Below are 19,346 nucleotides of genomic sequence, written 5' to 3'. Positions count from 1 at the left end.
AATTCGTGCTCCACAATGGCCTGTGTTAGGTTTAAGGGTGGTTTTGGTCTGGGCACCATTTTAGTACAAATTCGCCCAGTCCCTTGCTTGGTTCGCTGTTCTTGGCAAAAGAAAAGCAGCAGAAACATTGCTTTACTGACAGGCTGACTGGTACGAGATACATATGCCATAACATGATGCCAGTCTGCATGATTGGACTTGAAACCCAAACATAAATCTGGTTGTCTGAACACATACAAGTATTGTCTACCTACATCCGTGCCCCACACTACACCACAATGCAAGTCAGACAGCCGCTTACATATTTATTTGCATTTGTGTTAACCTTCTTTGGTCCCCTTTGCCCTAGATCAATTGGTCACACTTCCCCAAATTACAACAAGGTTTAAAGGAAACCTTTGTGCCATAGGCCCCCGAGTTTGTTGCCTGTACCCAATGTCCCCATGTGCTAGTGTATTTTCATAACATTTCACCTTCCTAAAACTAACAGTTCCCAAAATTCACCGGAGAAAGAATGTAGGCTCAGACGCACCCTTTTTCTCAGGACACACATCTAAGATGATGAACACCAAGATGACCCTAACCTACGAGGCTGCCTGCTACCAAGACGACGAGTCTGTAGAAACGTTCACGAAGTCAGACAAAACAATAAGGTTGTTTGTGAGAGGAACAAATCAGAGCAAACAATTACTGGTAAGCATTTTATTGATTCCCGTTTTCCTTTTGAAATGAAACAAAATGTTTTTCTCCTGCTGATGTGTGCAAAGCAGTGGTAATGAATCCATCATCAGTCTGTTAAAAGGCCCAGGCCTTACTGCCACACACACACACAATCTCCCCCCAAACCACACCACACCTGAAGGTGAATGAGGGGAAACCAAGGGAGCGGGAGAGGTGACGGGTGACCACAGTAATGGTAGTCGAGGTGATGGTGGTGGCGGTGGTTTAGTTGGCTTTGGCTCGGAGCTGTGCTCGTTTGCCGGTGACGGCCTGGAAGCCGGTCTTGATGCTGGCCACGGAGCAGCGGGAATGGCACGTCTCGCACTGGAGGAAGTACAGACGCGTGTCCTTCTGCAGGATGGTGTCCGGGGAGCGACACGTGTGACACGTCACATACTCCTCTGCAACACACAAACGCACACGCACACACACGAGAACACACACACACACACAAACACGTAAAGTCAACAACTGAAGGGAACTTGTGAGATTGTCATTGATCCAGGTCATCTTAACTAAAAGAGTTTAGTTGTGAGGCAACGTGGCTCAGTGGGCTAGCGCACCGTACCATTATGCTGGGGACGCGGGTTTGACTCCGACCCGAGGCCGTTACCCAATTCTTCATCAATCTCTCTCCCTACTAATTTCCTGTCTGTCTCTCTGTCCTGTCCTATCTCAATCATCAAGGTGTAAAAACCCAAAAAAATACCCAAAACAGTTTAGTTGTGGGCAACTTAAGCTCTTTTTATAAGCTATAAGGCTTCAAGCTACAAAAAGAAGTCAAGTTACAGCTACAGTTAACTCTTTTGGCCGCAAACTGCTGGAACACTCCACAAAAAAAGTAAATCTTTAGTTCAGAACAGTGTGTACAAGTGAATCAACTTTTTCGTTTTAAACAGTTGCTTATGTAGCACTTCTGTTTTATCCGCTGTCCTGTTTATGGGGGTTAGTCACACATCTTGGTTTATAAAGCCATAATCCTCGCAGAACCACACACAGTACCACAATAAACTAGGGCCAAAAATAGCCAATACATAAAGCCTACCTGGTAGTTTAACCTGATTTCCGTGCAATAGCATGGCACACCGCAAAAAGCAAATGCAAGCGTTTCTCAAGTGGAAAAAAATAGAACAAAATCACTGCTTTTCACTTGTTTGTTTGAAACACAACTGCCATCCCCCCAAAAAAATCAACACATTTCATATTCAAAAATAAAACCAACGTACTGTAGTTCCTCAAAATAAAACACTTAGTTTCCACCGTCATCAACACCATCCATCAGCCGCCCAACACCTTTTCTCTCATACTCTCGGCCCCCCTCTGAGACCAGGTGGCTGAATTAGTCATAACCATACAGCAGTTGCTAACCAGACTGGAACTAAAGCCTAGTTGTTTACGCAGCGGAGAAATTGTTTTGCAAACAACAAAGTACCGGTAGGTAATTTGAGGCGTGTTTCTCGACTGTGTCATTGCTAACCATGTTAACTTACTTAGTAGCAGTGCAATTTCCCAAAACTGGTTAGTAACAAAGCTTTTGAGAAAAGGGAGTGATGGTTAGAAAAAGGGTTTGTTGGGATGTGTTAAATCACAGACACCCTCCCCAAGAAGATACTGAACACCACCACCATCCCATGCAATTCCACCAATGACCTCATATCCCTGGAGTGGGGAAATGATGGTACAACGCAATGCAATGTATTTCACTTAGGACAATCTGCTATCAATTAATTGGAAGAAAGACAGAGCGAGAGAGCGAGAGAGAGAGAGAGAGAGAGAATGACAGGCATGACAGGCAAGGACAGGATTACATCACCTCACACACACACTTGGGCTCTATTAACACTTGTGAATCAGAGAGGGGGAAGGTGGTGTGAGGCAGGGAGAGGCGAGGGTAGAGAAAGTTAGAAATAGAGTGATAGAAAGAGAAAGAGAGTGTTGAGGGGGGGGAAGGGGCAAAAAGCTATAAAAAGCAAGAGAGAGAGAGAGAGAGAGAGAGAGAGAGAGAGAGAGAGAGAGAGCGAGAGCGAGAGCGAGAGCGAGGAGACAGACAAGAGAAGTGCACATCACAAATCTGCGCTCAACATGTCTCCTCTAGTCAGCCGCCAAGCCCAGCAGGAGAATCAGACTCCCCGCCGCCAGACAAGACGAGCAGGGCCACAACTTCTCTTACGGGGCGGCTGTTATGGGCCTGCATGCATGCTGGGTTGCTACACTTGGTGGTTTTCAATACACTTTATGACAGTCAAAAAACATTTATGAGTTGTATCGCCCCCCCCCAAAAAAATCTTTGAAACCATAGAGCTCCCTCAAATACGGGATTACACAACACGAAAACATGACACAAAATGGAGATCCGTTTTAAAAGTTCAAAAGTAGTTTCCAGCAAGAATTTATGGCCTTGATAAACTCTTGAATGAACACATGTCTATGCGCAGATGGACTAGCTCACAAACGAGCACGGTAACACGCATAATAAAAATAAAAATGTACTAAATAGCCTGCCAACGCTGAAATGACCCCGTCTTTGTAGATCGCCACCCAATAAATTCACTGCATTTTTACTACATCGCAACACTTCTCTGTTGTGCTTGGACATGGTAGCCCTTAACAACTAGCAATCATTTTGCTCAAGATGTTAGTCTTCAATTTGCACTCTTCCTGAACTTCCAACACCAGGGACAGATCAAGATCTCTACTTGCCCGTTTTAATCCCCTGACCTTTGTACTGCAGGAACAGCCCATTATCCCACAAACAGCCCTGATGGGATGACCGAAGAATGTGTTTAATGCTGCGTCGTGCATGGGCTTAGTTGCACCATGCTTATTAGCCTTAAGATCCTAAGAGGTCTCTGTGGAAATGGTCAATATGGAAAGATAGTGATAAGGTTTTTGTTGGGCCTTTTTTTGCCAAACTCTTTGGTCGTTCCAGAGCGAAGGAGGGGACACCAAAAACAACTACATGGCGCTAACACACAAAATGAGGCAAAGGCATCCAATCCAACCCAAATTCCCATCCTTACTAATTGACACTAAGTTCATATAAATTAAATGACTACTGTAGCTCTAAATTCTAAATTCTAAAATCTGCTATTTTTTTGTAGATCTATCCAAACTCAAAATGACTAATCCAAATGATTAATTCTCTTTTCTGGCTTTCATTCTTCCTCACACTGTCCTCAGTGCAAGCCTGAACCCTGCTGTCACAGACTGGCTGGGACAGTGTAGTGTGTGATGGTATGCAGAGCATTTGTGTCCAGGGTTTTTTCCATCAGGCCATGTGATTAGACCAGATAGATTTTCTTCTTACAGTCTTTATGGGGAAGAAAACATTGTGAGGATGCAGTTGCCAAATGGGACAATAGAAAAAAGCACTGTATGACTTAGATTAGCTTATTGAAAGCCAGTTTGCGTGAGTTTGCACAGTGCCCATGGACAAGCCTGTCTAATTCCTCTCTGTTTTTTTTGTTTGTTTTGTTTTGAACTCCCCTCTCAGCTTGAATGTCTATCATCCCAGAATAAAGCAGTGGAGGCACACTTACTGATATATCTTCTTAAGACATTCTCTATCTGTTTCTGCTGGAAGCGGCCTTTGATGACCAACTGATTGTTCCCGTCTATCGACCCACTGAAAGAAAAAAAAGAAATTACAGTCAGTCAGAGAATAACGCAACTTCCATTGAAATCAAAAGGAAAACTGTCAGAAGACAATAGTGACACTTGTGATTTATTTATTGATGCATTTATTTATTTTCAAATAAAGGCTTGATGATTGATGATCTAGACTATGAAATACTAGACTAACACATACCATGTTCCCAACTCAGCCAGTAAAAACGCCAATAGATGTTTGGGCTGCCGATGCAATCTAGTATAGGGCAAAAACATACAAAATGAATATAAACAAGAATAGAAATAACACAATATACAGTAGTAGTACAGTACTAATAGTGACCAATACAATGTACAATAAGATTACGTTAAATACAGTATATTTACAGCATTAGGACTCAATCAATGTATATCGTTCCTTCATAAATAAATACATGGAAAAATAAATAAACAAACCAAAAACAAACAAACACACATTCTATTCACATTGTCATTCTATTATGTGAATGTGTAGCACTTACAGTTTGCAGATGTCTGTGAAGTTGACAAAGGAGGTCTTCTTGGTTCCCACCCTGACGACCTGAGGAGGCTTCATCACAAACTTCCTCTTCTCTCCGGCAACCATGTCAGGGTTCTTCTCCCGCATGATATTGAAGACCCGATTGAGGAGCTGGAGGGGAGAGCAGGCATTAGAAGTCAAGACACGGCAACAATGAAACAGGGGCCATGAGTCCCACTTCTGACACCATTTGTAGCGAAGGGGAGTAGGGTTGTCCAACCGGGACTTGAACCCAGACCTTCTGGGGTAGTAAACTGGGGCTCTGACCGCTACACCAAAGAGCCACGCTCGTTGGCATGACAGTCAGAACACACCCACAACCCTAGTGATGGTCACTCCATCACACAGACATTTATATCGACAGTCGGGATGCAAACGATTAATCGATTAATCGTCTTTAATCGATCAATGCGTTAATCGATTTAAAAACATTAATCGCAATTAATCGACAATTCAATTGACAAGAGACCCAGGTGAAATGGGCATGTTAAGAGTGTGTGTGAAACGGGGGAATGAATAGTGGGAATATTTAAATCACCTTTGGATTAAAGAATTGAAATAGAATTAACTTGTGGCATGGTAAATGTGGCATTTATCTCAATTTTTAATTTAAGTTTTTAGATTTAGTATTTTTTTTTGGAGAAACACTGAGATTTTGGGGGGGAAACGCCGCTTATCAATTAATCGTAAGTCGATCGATAAGGCCATCAACTAATGATTAATGAATTAATCGATAATTTGCATCCCTAATCGACAGTCGAAAACAGTTTCGTGGACTGATTATTATACAGTTTTAAAGACTACAAAAAAGCTGTTCGCTTGCGCTAGCCTAGCACCAGCGACCACCAGAATTACAAGGACTGCTTGGAATATCAATAAAGTGACTTCACGTCTAAAATACTCTGACTAAGTAGGAAATAGGTTGCCATATTTACCTCCTCATACAGGTAGTCTCTCTCTGATCCTGCCCAGGCAGGACCTGTCTGTGTGCTGAACATGATGTCATCCGTGTTCTTATTCTCCTCATCATCTAGTGCTGAAAAACATTACAGAGTGGTGTTGACCGTTTTAAATGAATCATAGTTTTTTTTTAAATAAATACATATCAAACAAATACATGAGTGGTCAATTGTGATGGTAATTTGAAGAAGCTACGTGCAGCAGGAAAGAACATCCTCACTCTCATGCCATGTCATTTCTTTAATATTACATATTAATATATTTATATAGAGAGGCATAAAAAGGGCAAACAATTAAGGACTTTGCAAGATGACATTGAGGAAAGGAAACGCTTCTATAAACTAAGACTTCAAATGTCCTTTTAAGAGAGCAAACTGCACATTTCCGGAAAGGGTACAAAATAAGAGTGAGTCATCTTGGGCTTTGGGGAATGCCTGTTGTTGACATCTTGACAAACAATACAATTCATCAAGAAAATAACTTGGGAGATTTACAAAACAATAAACTTTTGGCCCATCGATCATGGTTCAGGAAACATAACATCTTATTCAGCTGACATTTTCTATTCTGAGTGAGTTATTGTCAATTAAGGACAGTCTCTGTGGAGAAACGTGTGGTTAGAAAGCACGCTGTAGCAGCTGTGGCCTTATGCAGGGTTGTAAATGGCAAAAAAAAAAAAAAAGGAATTACAGAAAAAATATACAGAGCATATTGGTCTGTAAGTTTTCTGTAGTGATAATGGTTTAATACATGCATTTCAGCTTGGATAATTTAGGAATCCTTGATTAATCAGGGCGTGCTGTGTTCAGCATCACAATTGATGGGTTCGGGGGTCATTTAATTAACCTGTGCTCTCCTGCACCCTCACCACAGTGAAAGTCTGCCCTATCCAAAGGGGACAGGGGAGCCTTTACAGTGCTGCTCAGCAGTTTACACACCCTGGTAGAATGTTTAGTTTTGTAGCCATTTTTCACAGAATATGAATGATAACATAAAATCTTCCTCCATTAATCCATTAATTGAACAGAAACTACCCAAATGCGCATGAGCAAAGGTTAACATACCCTGTTGATTTGGGATGATAATGTGCATATAAAGTGACCCAAATGGGTATGCATGAGCTGCAAATACACTGGACTTTTGGTCCATATTAATGAAAAGATAAATCACATTAACTTGTAAAAATACTGAAGGAAACTTTGCACTCATCAGCCTTAAAGCTGCACATGGGACAATCCTTACAACATGACCACAATCCAAAACAGAATGTGTGTAATTTAAGTCACACAGCAAGCATGTCCTAGGCCTGAGACAACCAATACTATTACAGAAATGATCAGATTCACTTTAACAGGAAGAATGGGCAGTTTGGCCATGAGAGATTTCAAACTGCCAATGAACAACTGTACTGTCCAAATAAAGGTATAAAAGCCCCATTTTTTGCCTAAAATATGCCAGTCTGTCTAACTCACCATTGTCAATGGCCTGGTTGTCCAGGTCGTCCTGGAACTCAACTTTGCGTGACCTCTTCTTCTTCCCCAGCAGCAGGAACTCATCATCATCCAGCGCCTCAGAGGGCTCCGCCTCAATCTTCAGCTCCTGACGGGAGAGAAGTCCAATTACACAGCGTTACAGTTAGCTCAGGTACAGGCTACAGGGGTACTACAGCCCTTGCCCTGTAGCAACGTGGGGTTTGTTTAACGCACCCTGAGGGGCAAGCTTACACCTCAATCTTCAGTTCTGACTGCTGAGGTCTCCCATAAACCATAATGAATTGCAAATGTATCAACAGTCTGGCAGGAACACGTATCCCTAGATTTTATACTGAGCGACTCGCAGTTATTTTAGGTACAGGGCACTTTCTTTTAAGAAAGGTAAGTTTGGATGCCTTGTTCAAGAGTCAGAGCACTTTCAGGGATTACTGGGTAGAAGACATTAATATTCCTTGGTAGTGCTGTAACTCAACAGGACCACTTCCTGGTTAAAGAAAGGTTGGTTAAATAAATAAATAAATCTCCTTTCCCACACAGACTTCAAACTGCCAAAACTTGACTGTTGACTAATCGACTGGCATTTGAAAAAGATGCTAGTCACACCATTATGACTATATACAGATCAAACGCCAGACCACACATACGTCGATCACTGTCTTTTCTGTTAATATTCATTGTTGAGTAGAATGGAGAGTATTTGGGAGTATGACGTCATAGTGTGATAACTTTCAAGACTGAGAGGGTGGGGAGATTTATCCGTCTCAAGATGTTTAAAGGCAACCTTGGAAATTACATCCATCTTAAATGCAAAAGTAATCAAACTGTCCATTTCTCAGACATTCCATTCCCAAACGGCATCACAAGTGAGGTTGTGAAACATTATTCCCACAATCATACTAGGGATTGGGCCAATTTGATGCTGTATCGTAGCCTGGCTCTCACGCAGACCCTTCATGCTTCTTGCATCTTCGTTAAACTTTGTGAGCTAACAACCATCGCGTGAGAACCAGGTTAGCTGTATCGGTATCAGGTTCCGATATGAACATAATTCAGAGATTGGATAGGAATTTTCCCACAATTTCTGATACTGACCTTGAGCCAGGTGTAATGTTAATTTGAAGTCAGTACAGTTGCATATTTGTTTGGGATTGTTACTTTTTTACTTGTTTCCTGTTCTTCTGACTTCCTTTTCTGACCATATAGCCTACTTGGGCCTACTGTACCTCAAGCTGGCACACATGCATACATGTGGTTTTGGTATTGGATCTGAGTATCATCAGTGCTATTTGATATCCAAATGTAGGTATCAAATCGGAAGTGAAAAAAAATCATACCTTCATTCCCTCCTCCATTTCATTCTCAAATATCTTGTCTTTTTTGGGCTTTTTTTTCTTCTTCTTTTGGTTGAAGAAATTAAGATCATCCAGGTCATCTGCTGTGTCTTCAAAACAAAAACAAAAAAAGACGCAGTTATGGAGTGAAGGGCAAGACATTTTTGACATCAATGCCTGCTAGTTGTACTTTCATGAACAAAAGCTTATAGATGTTTAGGAAACACTAACAGCTGTGTAAATGCATGCGAGTAGCTACTCTCACATACTCTAAGTAAAGATATCTTGCCCTGACGATAAGAATTATTTTTTCCATTTCATGTTTTTGTGGCCTCCAGACATTTTTCATGTCAAAAGTTATGCATAATACAATATGGTATTCTGTCGCTACAAGTGTAAGCTCATCTACTTGTAGACCCTTTCTCCTTCCTCCTTTCTAATGGCCTCAAAAAATGCAGGTTTTCCATTTCAATTTGTTTATTAAGAGATAACCCCTTGAGAGGAAACATCTGGTTTTCGAGAGGGTACCAAGACGAAAAAAGGGGAGTTGGGGTGAGGTTGTGCATATGAGAGAGACCAGCCTAACTGCTGCTCATCATGTTATCCACCTCATCCTCCCACTCGCTCACCTTTCTTCCTCCCATCATCATCATCTATGTCCACATCCTTCTCCTCTCCTGCATCTCCCTCCGTCTCCTTGGTCTCTGGTTGTGGTTCACCCGCAACCCCATCACCCCCATCCTCCTCCCCCGGCAGAAAGGGCCTCCTCTTCTTTTTCTTCTTCTTGGACATTGTAGCGTCGAATATCATCTGTGCATCAAACAAGCAAAGAAATTGATTCACATGAATGTCCAATGACTGACAGGTCTGGCAACATCTCAACTGTTTAGGCAGGGTATTTCAGAGTGCATAATTAGCAGCCATTTGCAGCTATTGCATCACTTGCTCTACCACTAATTAACATTTGATCAGTTACCGTATCATGCTGATGCAGTGACAAACACCTGACACACGGAAGACATCTGGTTATCAGTCTTTAAAATGTTGCATCATAGGAGCAACTAGTTATGGCTCGGCACAGTGCCCATGCCATGCCATCTGTCAATGAAACAGTTCATCAGCCAATTTTCCCCATTGCGTCAGCCTAACCACAGAATGCTATTGAACATACCAATACAAACAATTTCAGATAAGAATATGAGTCTTGGGACGACCCTGCAATACTACAAACACGATTAACCATAAACACGCAACTAAGACAGGGTCCATTTAACTGATTGGCTGACATTTCGTAAACCCTTTAGTAGCAACAAAGACACAGCAGCTGACGGGTGTAATTTAATATCAGGACAGTTCTCAGTTGTTCTCACAAACAACAGTCATTGTATGTTGGAACGTGAAACCATGGATGTCCCTAAGATTAATATTCACAAGACAAGTATGAGTTTAGGACTCAAATGGTAAAATAAGAGCCAACGAGCCGTAAGGCTAGCTATCGCAGTAAGCTATTCTTAGCCTTTTTCATTCATCTTTTCGATACAGCTCACATGTGAGCATTGAATCCAGTTGCTAGGCCGCGATATCATTTCATTTTCAAATCACAAAGCTAAGCACATGTATTAAAACGAAATGTAGCAAACCTCGTCGTCCGACATCCTTAAGTTCCGAAGCGTTCAACACTTTACTCCACAAATAACGTAGTAAAAGGCTTGACAGATAATAACTTGTTTGTAGCTAGTTATCCTAGCAACTTTCGCTAGGTACCCGGTGGATTTTTTACGCATGCGCGTGGACACTTCCTGATCATGGGTAAGAGCTAGGAGGTGGGTGTGTCATCATAGCATGTCACTGCCAAGCAACACAGAATAGGGGCATCTCAATTGTTAGATGACTGGAATGTCTTTAATTGTGCCGAGCAATCTTGTGTCAGTTCCATAAAAAATGTATTGACTAAAGGAGGGGAATTTAGGTAGGCCTACTTGGAGTTGGTAGATAGGATATGGAGTTGAGGATGCATCTAGGGACATGGAACAAGTGTGTGTGTGTGTGTGTGTGTGTGTGTGTGTGTGTGTGTGTGTGTGTGTGTGTGTGTGTGTGTGTGTGTGTGTGTGTGTGTGTGTGTGAGAGAGAGAGAGTTCAAAATTTGTCCATACAGCTGCTGCATCAGTGGACACCACAACAGCTTTTGGAGCTGGTGAGTTTAGCTATGCAGTTGGAAGATGTAGGCCTATCTATAGCCTAATGAAATACAGTATAGCCTGGGGATCTGTGATGCTGCACAAAACGTTTTATTTGTTTCTGTCATTGTTTCTGTTTTGTTTGTTTCTGTCATGTTTTAGATGCATGTTGCCCCTCAACAGTGAGAACACAATGCAATTTGGTGCTTTATGGCCTCTTAAAAAATCAATAGACTACTTCTTTGAATGTTTTGCGCTCCATCATGTCATCTTGATCATGTTTGAAAGTCTGATTGGCCGTGACTAACATAATTACTGCTCATGGGCCTACTGGAGATGTGGGGGCCTGTGAAAGGCAGACTGTGCCTCTGCGTGCACTGTTATTGAAAATGCCTGTAATTGGCCTTCAGACTTGAGCTTGTGGTGTGAGAAGAACCGAGCATATCCATATCCACTTGGCTCTTCTTATAAATGAGGATTTTTTTTGTAAATAATGGCTCAGTGCTCAGTGCTATTTTATGTTCTGCCGGTGTGTTCCCGTCATAATATTGCTGTTTCCCCCTGACCTTGCGGAGACATTAATCTGCTCAAAATTGCAGTGGGATTTTCGCTCCGCCGTCAGACGGCTCCTCGAGTAAATCTTGGAATCCACCATTTCCGTTTCTCTCTTGTCTTTTTCTTTTGTTGCTGTCTTGTGGACGGTGCGTCTGCTTTGCTCTGTTAGTCTAGTCATTGGGCTGTTGGTGAACAGTGCTGTTACTTTTCTCCCTTTCATGTACTTGGGTGAGTTGTTTGTGTTGTGTGTGTGTGTGTGTGTGTGTGTGTGTGTGTGTGTGTGTGTGTGTGTGTGTGTGTGTGTGTGTGTGTGTAAGAGAGAGAGAGAGAGAGAGAGAGAGAGAGAGAGAGAGAGAGAGAGAGAGAGAGAGAGAGAGAGAGAGAGAGAGAGAGAGAGAGAGAGAGAGAGAGAGAGAGAGAGAGCACGGGATGCAAAATTCATTTGTGTGCAGATTTAGGACTTTGTCTTGCTTTGATATAGAGTCTGTCTGGCTACCTCAAAATAATTGGCAGAAGTGAGGGGCGGCAACTACTCTTCAATACATTTGAGTTTCCATACTTTTGCCAAAAATATTTTGGCTTTGTAATTGCAGTAAATTATTTCAGGGAAGTGTTTTTGGCAGAAAATGTGCTATTGCTCTGTGTAATATCATTTTTCCCATCCTTGTACAGATGGACTCTCACATACATAAGTATCTGAGAGGAAGAGGAACAAGCTCGTTACTTTTAAGTAATGAGACGTCATCAGTTACTCCGGCCTGAGGACCTGTGTGTGTGTGCAAGCTGGACTCTTTGCACTGTGTTATGAAGGAAAATAACAGTAGGCTTGGCTTATCGCATTTGATTTCAAGTCATCCGTAGGCTCATCTTGATCCATCAGTCAACCAGGTAAGGCCATGCAATTCCACCACACAAAAAACCTGCACACACACACAAATGTTGTCCAGGGGTAATGTTCAATTGTTTATTGTTTCATTTCATTTCTTTAATATTTATGGCTTTACACCCATGTGTCCACCTATCTCCAACATTGTTTGTGTGTGTGTGTGTGTGTGTGTGTGTGTGTGTGTGTGTGTGTGTGTGTGTGTGTGTGTGTGTGTGTGTGTGTGTGTGTGTGTGTGTGTGTGTGTGTGTGTGTGTGTGCGCGTGTGCCTGTGCACGTGCGTGAGTGCATGCGAGAGAGAGATCAAAGATTACGACAAAACCTCCAAACCCCCATATCAAACAAAATACATTAAATTCACATGACTCACTGTTATTACAAGGCTGGGTCTTAGATTATGTACTTCTTATATTTTCTGTCATGCTAGTGCTCCTTTTGACAAGAGAATTGTCTAGGTTGTGAGTGACCCTATCGGAGTGTGGTAATCTGAATTACACACCTCCATGGTGTCCCACAGAAGTTCAGCACAGGTTGAAACGCCAGGGAAGTGAAAGAAAATGCTGCAGTGCTTCAAGTTTGCATATCTGCCTTCACACAGTAAATTCCATTGCTTTCAACAGTATATGAACAACACCATAAGCATTACATTTGACTTTGTTAAAAGTTCTATTACCACTGCAAAATGTACAGAAAGGCATAGCCAAACGCTCCATTCACGGTTCACCGCCGTGTAGCAAACTGCCTGTTCTGATGCTCTCCTCTGTTCCTCATTTCTGGGTTATATCATATTTCAAAAACAATAATCACTCAACCAAAATATAAATCAACAGTCGACCAGAGAGGAGTCGACTACATATATCGCTATATACACCTTGGGGCTCTTGACACCGGGTGTACCTAAAATATACAGTAAAGGCAGATAAAGGAATGGAAAATATACATTTTTATTTGTTATACGTATATTAGCGTTATACTCCACATTGAATGAAAGAGGCTTCTCTGGGCTTTGTAATAGTTTTTTGTGTGACTGCGACTCAATAATGCCTTGGGTTTGAAATGATCTGAACATCAGCCTACTTCAAACAACATGTGAGACCTAGGATTCATCTTTAAGAGTGCATGAAAAGAGAACAAAATAATAAAGTTCACCTATTTGCCCAAAACAGAAACACATGCGCCATGCATATGTCTTTTTTCTCCGCCGTCATGGGTGCGGACGCACTTAGATTTCAGTCCTGACCCCGGCACTTATTCTGAAACACAAAAAAAGACAGCAGAAATGAGAGGAATTTAAGTTTCTAAGTGATCCATTGGATAACTGCATGGAAAACTAAACCCATATTTACGATCTGAGACCAAAAGAGGATTTGGAATCTGAATTATAGTTATTTCAGACAATGAGAGCCCTGAAAATAAATAATGAAATATTATTCATTTGATAGCATGGTTTAGATGAGTAACTTACTCTGTGATTCTTAATTAAAATACCAAACAAACAAAGATAAATGCAGTGAGACTAAAACTGAAGAAATAAAATAAATAAACTGTTTGGGGTGCATTGAAATAGGAGGGAATATGCAAGAATACACTGTTGTGTATTTTGTGTGCAATGCTAAGACAGCCGCAGCAATAATACACTCAATAAATAGTGGGCAATGCCATGTGCACACTTGTTTCCCTCCAAAACTGATAGACTTCCTGTTTTTGTTCTTGTTAGTAAATGTTGTTTTGTTTACATGGCACATTGCAAACACATGTGACATTATACATCAAAGTGAGAACCTACAAAAGAATCTCAGACAAATCCTGACACCCAATAAATAGTGAAATTGCCTGTTTTAATGGCACATTCAGAGGGAATCCACAGCACTTTTGTACTTCCTCAGCAGCAAAGACTTTCGTCACATGTTCGATTTAATCAGGAGAATTACAGCAACCTCAGCCCAGTCAGCATGTTTCATGTATCCTTATCAACTAGAAAATAAGAAAACATGTCTTTGTAAGGGACAGAAGAGAAATGCAATTTCAATTTCCTTGTACGACCTGTGCATATAAAGAAGCTGACAATAAACCTGACTTGACTTGAAGTAGTTCAGTCCAATCAAGATCAATATCAAGTTTAATATTGCATGGCCAAGAACTGTATACTTAACGTACAATAAATCAGTAGCTTGGTAAGCCAGACTTTAACATTAAAAGTTTAGTCTGGCACTGCATGGTTAGACAAATGAGGGCTGGCCTGAGTGGAAACCATCGTCCTTCACGCTGCATCCGCACACTATGACCAATCAGAGCCACAGTGACTTATTTGGCCCAACAGTAATCCACCCATAGTTAGGGAAAGATATGGAATTTTTTTTTAATCTGTGAAGTTTCTTACATATACATTTTTACCATGTGTTATTACAGTTGTCTAGGCACCTCACAATTTATCTACGCCCATATCCCATGATAATCTCCTGGACAGCCTGTTAAAGTTGGGGTGCCGGACTATGTAAAGCAATTAAGGCCTATGAAATTAACTGCATACAGAGACAAATTAACATGTTTTCTCATACAATACTGACCCAGTGAATACAAATAAGTGGTAGTTTTTGACATTTGACCACATTTAAACTGCGTTTTTGGTGAAAAACGGCAAGAGAATGGACTAAATGTGTAGAAATGAACAGTCCAAACTGGGGGGAAAAGCTTGCCTCGTGATTGGAGGATGGGTTTGCCGTCCTGTTGTATCTGACTTAGACCAACATAGATCAACTCGACAAGCAAAAATATTTTCTGCCACTTGGCAGTTTTGTCTAGTTTACTAGGCTAATGTTCAAAGATATTCTACCCTATTCAGGAGGAATTAGACGCTGTCAGAGCAATGTCCCCTGCTGTCCTGACATGCCACATTAATTTGTCGATTCGTTTGTGGGATTTTGAACGTTTCACTGCGGCCTGGAGAGAGTTTCTTTGGTGACGTTGGCTCAGATAGATCATTTTTGTGTTCAACCACACTCTCAGATCCCAATATGAACCACAGTGTTATTGGTCTTTGTATGACCCCCAAGGGAAAACTTGACACCAGCAGCTGGGGACCATTGCTTTGGACTGGACTTGGACTGTCTGCCAGCTTGTGATACCTTATCTTATTGAGGCAATCCTATGATCACCACGATTTGTCGATTTCTCTCTTCTCAGCATACCGGTCTGGCTCATTTTCTGTGCAGACATATGGGCAACGGCTTGCAAGATCACTTCCATGTTGCAATCAACATCAAACCTACACCTCTGGAGTGTCAGATATTTCTTTGTCAAATGGGAAATCAAGGATATGAGTGTCTCACACAATCACATTTGCATTTGAACTTTGACATGAACAGTTGTGAGAATGCATAGCTTTCTTTCAACACTTCAATAACATGCAGCCATTATTATACATTTTTGCTACTGCTTAGGAGAATAACTGAAGGCTCAGACACAGCCTCTGTTATAACTTTGTTGTTACCAGAATGGTACTGACCAAGTCGTAATGTATTCAAATGACTTTGTATGGTGTCATATTACTTTATTACCGTGCTACGGTAGTAAAGTTTTTTTAAGGCGTTCCACCGGTGGAACAGTGCACTCTAGGGCAGTGTTTCCCAACCAGGGGTACGTGTACCACTAGGGGTACGCGAGGACACTGCAGGGGGTACTTGGAAAGATGCAATTTTAACAAATGTATGGAGCTTAGTTACATTGGAATAGAGAAAGCGATATAGAATGAGACTTAGGGGGTACTCATGGCACAACGAACAGGCTTAGGGGGTACACAAGACAAAAAAGGTTGGGAAACACTGCTCTAGGGTATTGATCCACAGTGCAACTTTTTGAGCAATGGTGAGAGGCAACATCATGATTGGTTATTCATTTTCTGATTGAAAGGATGGAAAAAGAAGTCTGCTGCTGATCCAAATTCTCTTGATTCTCTTGCCCTGACACATTGCTCAGAAAGTGTCCGGGCAACAATATCTTAAGATGTCGTTGACAGTGTTTATCAGATGACTTTTTTATCAAGAGAAGTTGGAGTGGAGAATATGATAGATGGCTCAAGAAGTTGCACTGTGTGTCATCACCTCAATGTAATGTATGAGGCTATGGCTGGAGCAGCAGCCTGAACTAAAGTGCACTCCATGACCGGACCCCGGCTCGAGCAGAGCCAGCTGAGCTGTCGCAATTATATCTCAATGTGCTCGCTGGATCGAGAAGGGGTGCTTTACTTTACTAAGGACTGCAGCAGTGTGTGGTCGTCGGCTCCAATGGAAGTGTGATTTGCTTTGCTTTGCTCCAGTTTCTCTCTTAAAAAATCATCTGCTGATGGACTGATAGCACGCGGTACCTCAAGCGCGATACCATCAGATAATGTGGACGGGATGTAGAGGAGCCAAAAATATACGGCCCTCATACTGTATGCCTGTGACTGCTAGCAGCTGCAACTACTGTTTGGTTTGACTGTCAATTATGCACAGTAATGTGTCTGCACATGGCAAAGGTTTCCACTCTGTTTGCATGATTGGTGCCTCAGAGCAAAAGCTACACACGCACATGCACACACAGACAAACGCACACACGCGCACACACGCGCACACACACACACACACACACACACACACACACACACACACACACACACACACACACACACACACACACACACACACACACACACACACACACACACACACGTTGCACTTGCGCGCATCAGCACTCAAAGTCATCAATTGTATGTTTGCTTACTGTAATTTAAGCAAATGTTATGTGGGTGCGCCCCCTTATCCCTCCATTCTTCCAAACCAGACCAGACCCAGTGAAGAGAGGGAGTCCAGCGAGGCCTGCCTGTGTTACGTAGCAAAAGGGGGGGGGGGGGGGGGTCGAACTGCGTCTGGTATAGTTTTTACAACCCCAGCCCTTGTTTAAGAACAGCAGGGGAGCATGAGATTGATCTGTGCCGAGTCAGAGCCTCAGAGAGACGTGCGAGAGAGAGAGAGAGAGAGAGAGAGAGAGAGAGAGAGAGAGAGAGAGAGAGAGAGAGAGAGAGGAAAAAAAAGAAAAGAATGAGCGAGCGAGCAAGCGCTAACACACTAACAGGCTGATGCTATGTTGGCCTTAAATCCTGCTACTGCACATCCTTTGTCACAACAGGAGGCCGGAGGCCTTGCTGTGCTGAACCCACTCCCGTCTGTCAACAACCCCGTGAGCTCATAGCGAGTGCGCACATAAATTTCCTCCGTCCTGGGCTGCTCTGTTGCAGCTGGATCTCTATGGCAAAGCTAGGAAGACAGAGGAAGGTCATCTCCTTGGAGACTCGTCTCGCAGACACTGACAGCTCTAGTCTGGGAAACATTTGCGCTGCTCTGCACACTCAGGCATCGGATCGTTGGTGCATATGGTGCCAACAGTGTTGCCAGCCGTTTAGATGTATTTATATGACCAATTTAACAGCTTTTTACTCTGTACACCGACCCATTTACAAGTGCAGAAGATGATATAAAATCCACACCCAGCCCCATACTCATAGGCTACTCATGTACACCCAATGATTTACTTGTAAACTATCACTTGGTCATGCAGTGCATGCACGTACAGAAATGCAGTCCCACAACGATAGATACACACACACACGCACGCACACACACACACACACACACACACACACACACACACACACACACACACACACACACACACACACACACACACACACACACACACACACACACACACACACACACACACACACACACACTTCACTTCCACTTTGATGTGTTGCATTCAACTTTTTTCACATATTTTCCCCACTCACAGCATGAAGCAATTCATCCCCCCCCCCCCCCCTGTGCTCCCAACCACACTACCCACCCCGTAACACCCCCACCCCAAACCCCATCCCCGCCTCCCCAAACCCAAACCCAACCCCAATCCCAGCCCAAGTCAGGAGTGTGCTGACATCAAAGCCTTGCTGTTTGCGTTTATCCAGTGTTGAAGATAAGGTTATATAGTGAGCCAAGTCAGGACAGCCTCCCTTCCCTTCCTTCTCCCCTGACTACAGCCCCTGCACTCTTCTCCTAATGTCCTCCATGTGTAGGCTACACTGAGAGGCCATTCCACAGAAGTTCCACAGAAGCCCAAGGATTCCGGGTCTTTCCACAGTGTTAGTCTGTGGATTAGTCGGGTATATAGAGTACTGGTGGTCTGGTGGTCTTGTTAGGGACGTTTACATGTTAGCCACCCGCAAGGCTTACCTGTGGTTGTCCATTAAAAATGGTCAGATCAAATAGTGCTGTTACTGTATGTAGATGTATTAATATTTTTTTTGATAGGCCTAATCAACATCACCACATACATAGGCAATCCGTGTGAAATATGAAGTCCTGGTACAATGGTTACATCAGCAAAAAAGATTTTGAAAATATTGAAAGATAAATGTTGAAAGATACTACCACTACTACTACTACTACTACAACTACTACTACTAGCCTAGTAGTAGTAATAATAATAACAATACCAACAACAATAATAATGATAACAACAACAATAATAATCATGATTATAAAAATCATCATCATCACAATGATAATAACCACAATAATCATAATCATATCAGTCATAATCTGTTTTACATACACACCCACACACCAAACAGCACTTCACATCAGGTTTTGTTGTGATGTTTACACTCACAATATTAATAGAAATGTCAAACTAATGGACACAAAAGCCATGGCATAATCTGCTGGGTTCATTCACCTCTGAGCAGTCGGGCTAATAAGTGTGGCATGGCCCTGTTTAAACAGACTCATGGGGCCCGGATTCTGAGGAGTAGGGTAGTAAGACAAACCCAGTATCTTTTTCAGCAATTTTCAACTGTCTTTTTCAGGCATAATGAAGAGGGAACAATCTGTATGAGTTTTAGGGGCACTGCACTGCATACTGAGGGGTGGGAAAAAAAATACTATTCTTTCCCAAAACAACCAGACCTCTTTTTTTTCTCCGCCCCATTCTGATGAAGCTGATTCTTGTCTGGAAAATCGCTGA

The 19,346-nt window shown here is 42.3% G+C and overlaps 1 protein-coding gene across 1 annotated transcript; it reads right to left on the bottom strand.

Moving 5' to 3' along the window:
- Nucleotides 1-687: 687 nt before the first annotated feature.
- On the bottom strand, nt 688-10,465 carry LOC134462587 (eukaryotic translation initiation factor 2 subunit 2-like). The gene is made up of 9 exons (XM_063215678.1): nt 10,313-10,465; nt 9,302-9,482; nt 8,676-8,782; nt 7,321-7,447; nt 5,824-5,924; nt 4,851-4,999; nt 4,529-4,585; nt 4,260-4,345; nt 688-1,121 (listed from the first exon to the last, which is right to left on the bottom strand). The coding sequence occupies exons 1-9, from the start codon at nt 10,325-10,327 to the stop codon at nt 946-948; spliced, it is 999 nt and encodes a 332-aa protein (XP_063071748.1). The 5' UTR covers nt 10,328-10,465; the 3' UTR covers nt 688-945.
- Between the last annotated feature and the right edge of the window lie 8,881 nt (nt 10,466-19,346).

This window comes from Engraulis encrasicolus, chromosome 14 (genome assembly GCF_034702125.1).
Source record: "Engraulis encrasicolus isolate BLACKSEA-1 chromosome 14, IST_EnEncr_1.0, whole genome shotgun sequence".
In the NCBI taxonomy this organism is placed as follows: domain Eukaryota; kingdom Metazoa; phylum Chordata; class Actinopteri; order Clupeiformes; family Engraulidae; genus Engraulis; species Engraulis encrasicolus.
This window is presented reverse-complemented; position numbering and strand designations above follow the sequence as displayed.

Bases quoted from the DNA above. Each gene is read 5' to 3' on its own strand.
- LOC134462587 (XM_063215678.1), bottom strand. The intron at 7,448-8,675 runs GTATGATTTTTT...CTCTCCCGTCAG, and splicing joins AAATGGAGGAGGGAATGAAG to GAGCTGAAGATTGAGGCGGA. The intron at 5,000-5,823 runs GTAAATATGGCA...TCTCCCCTCCAG, and splicing joins GAGACTACCTGTATGAGGAG to CTCCTCAATCGGGTCTTCAA.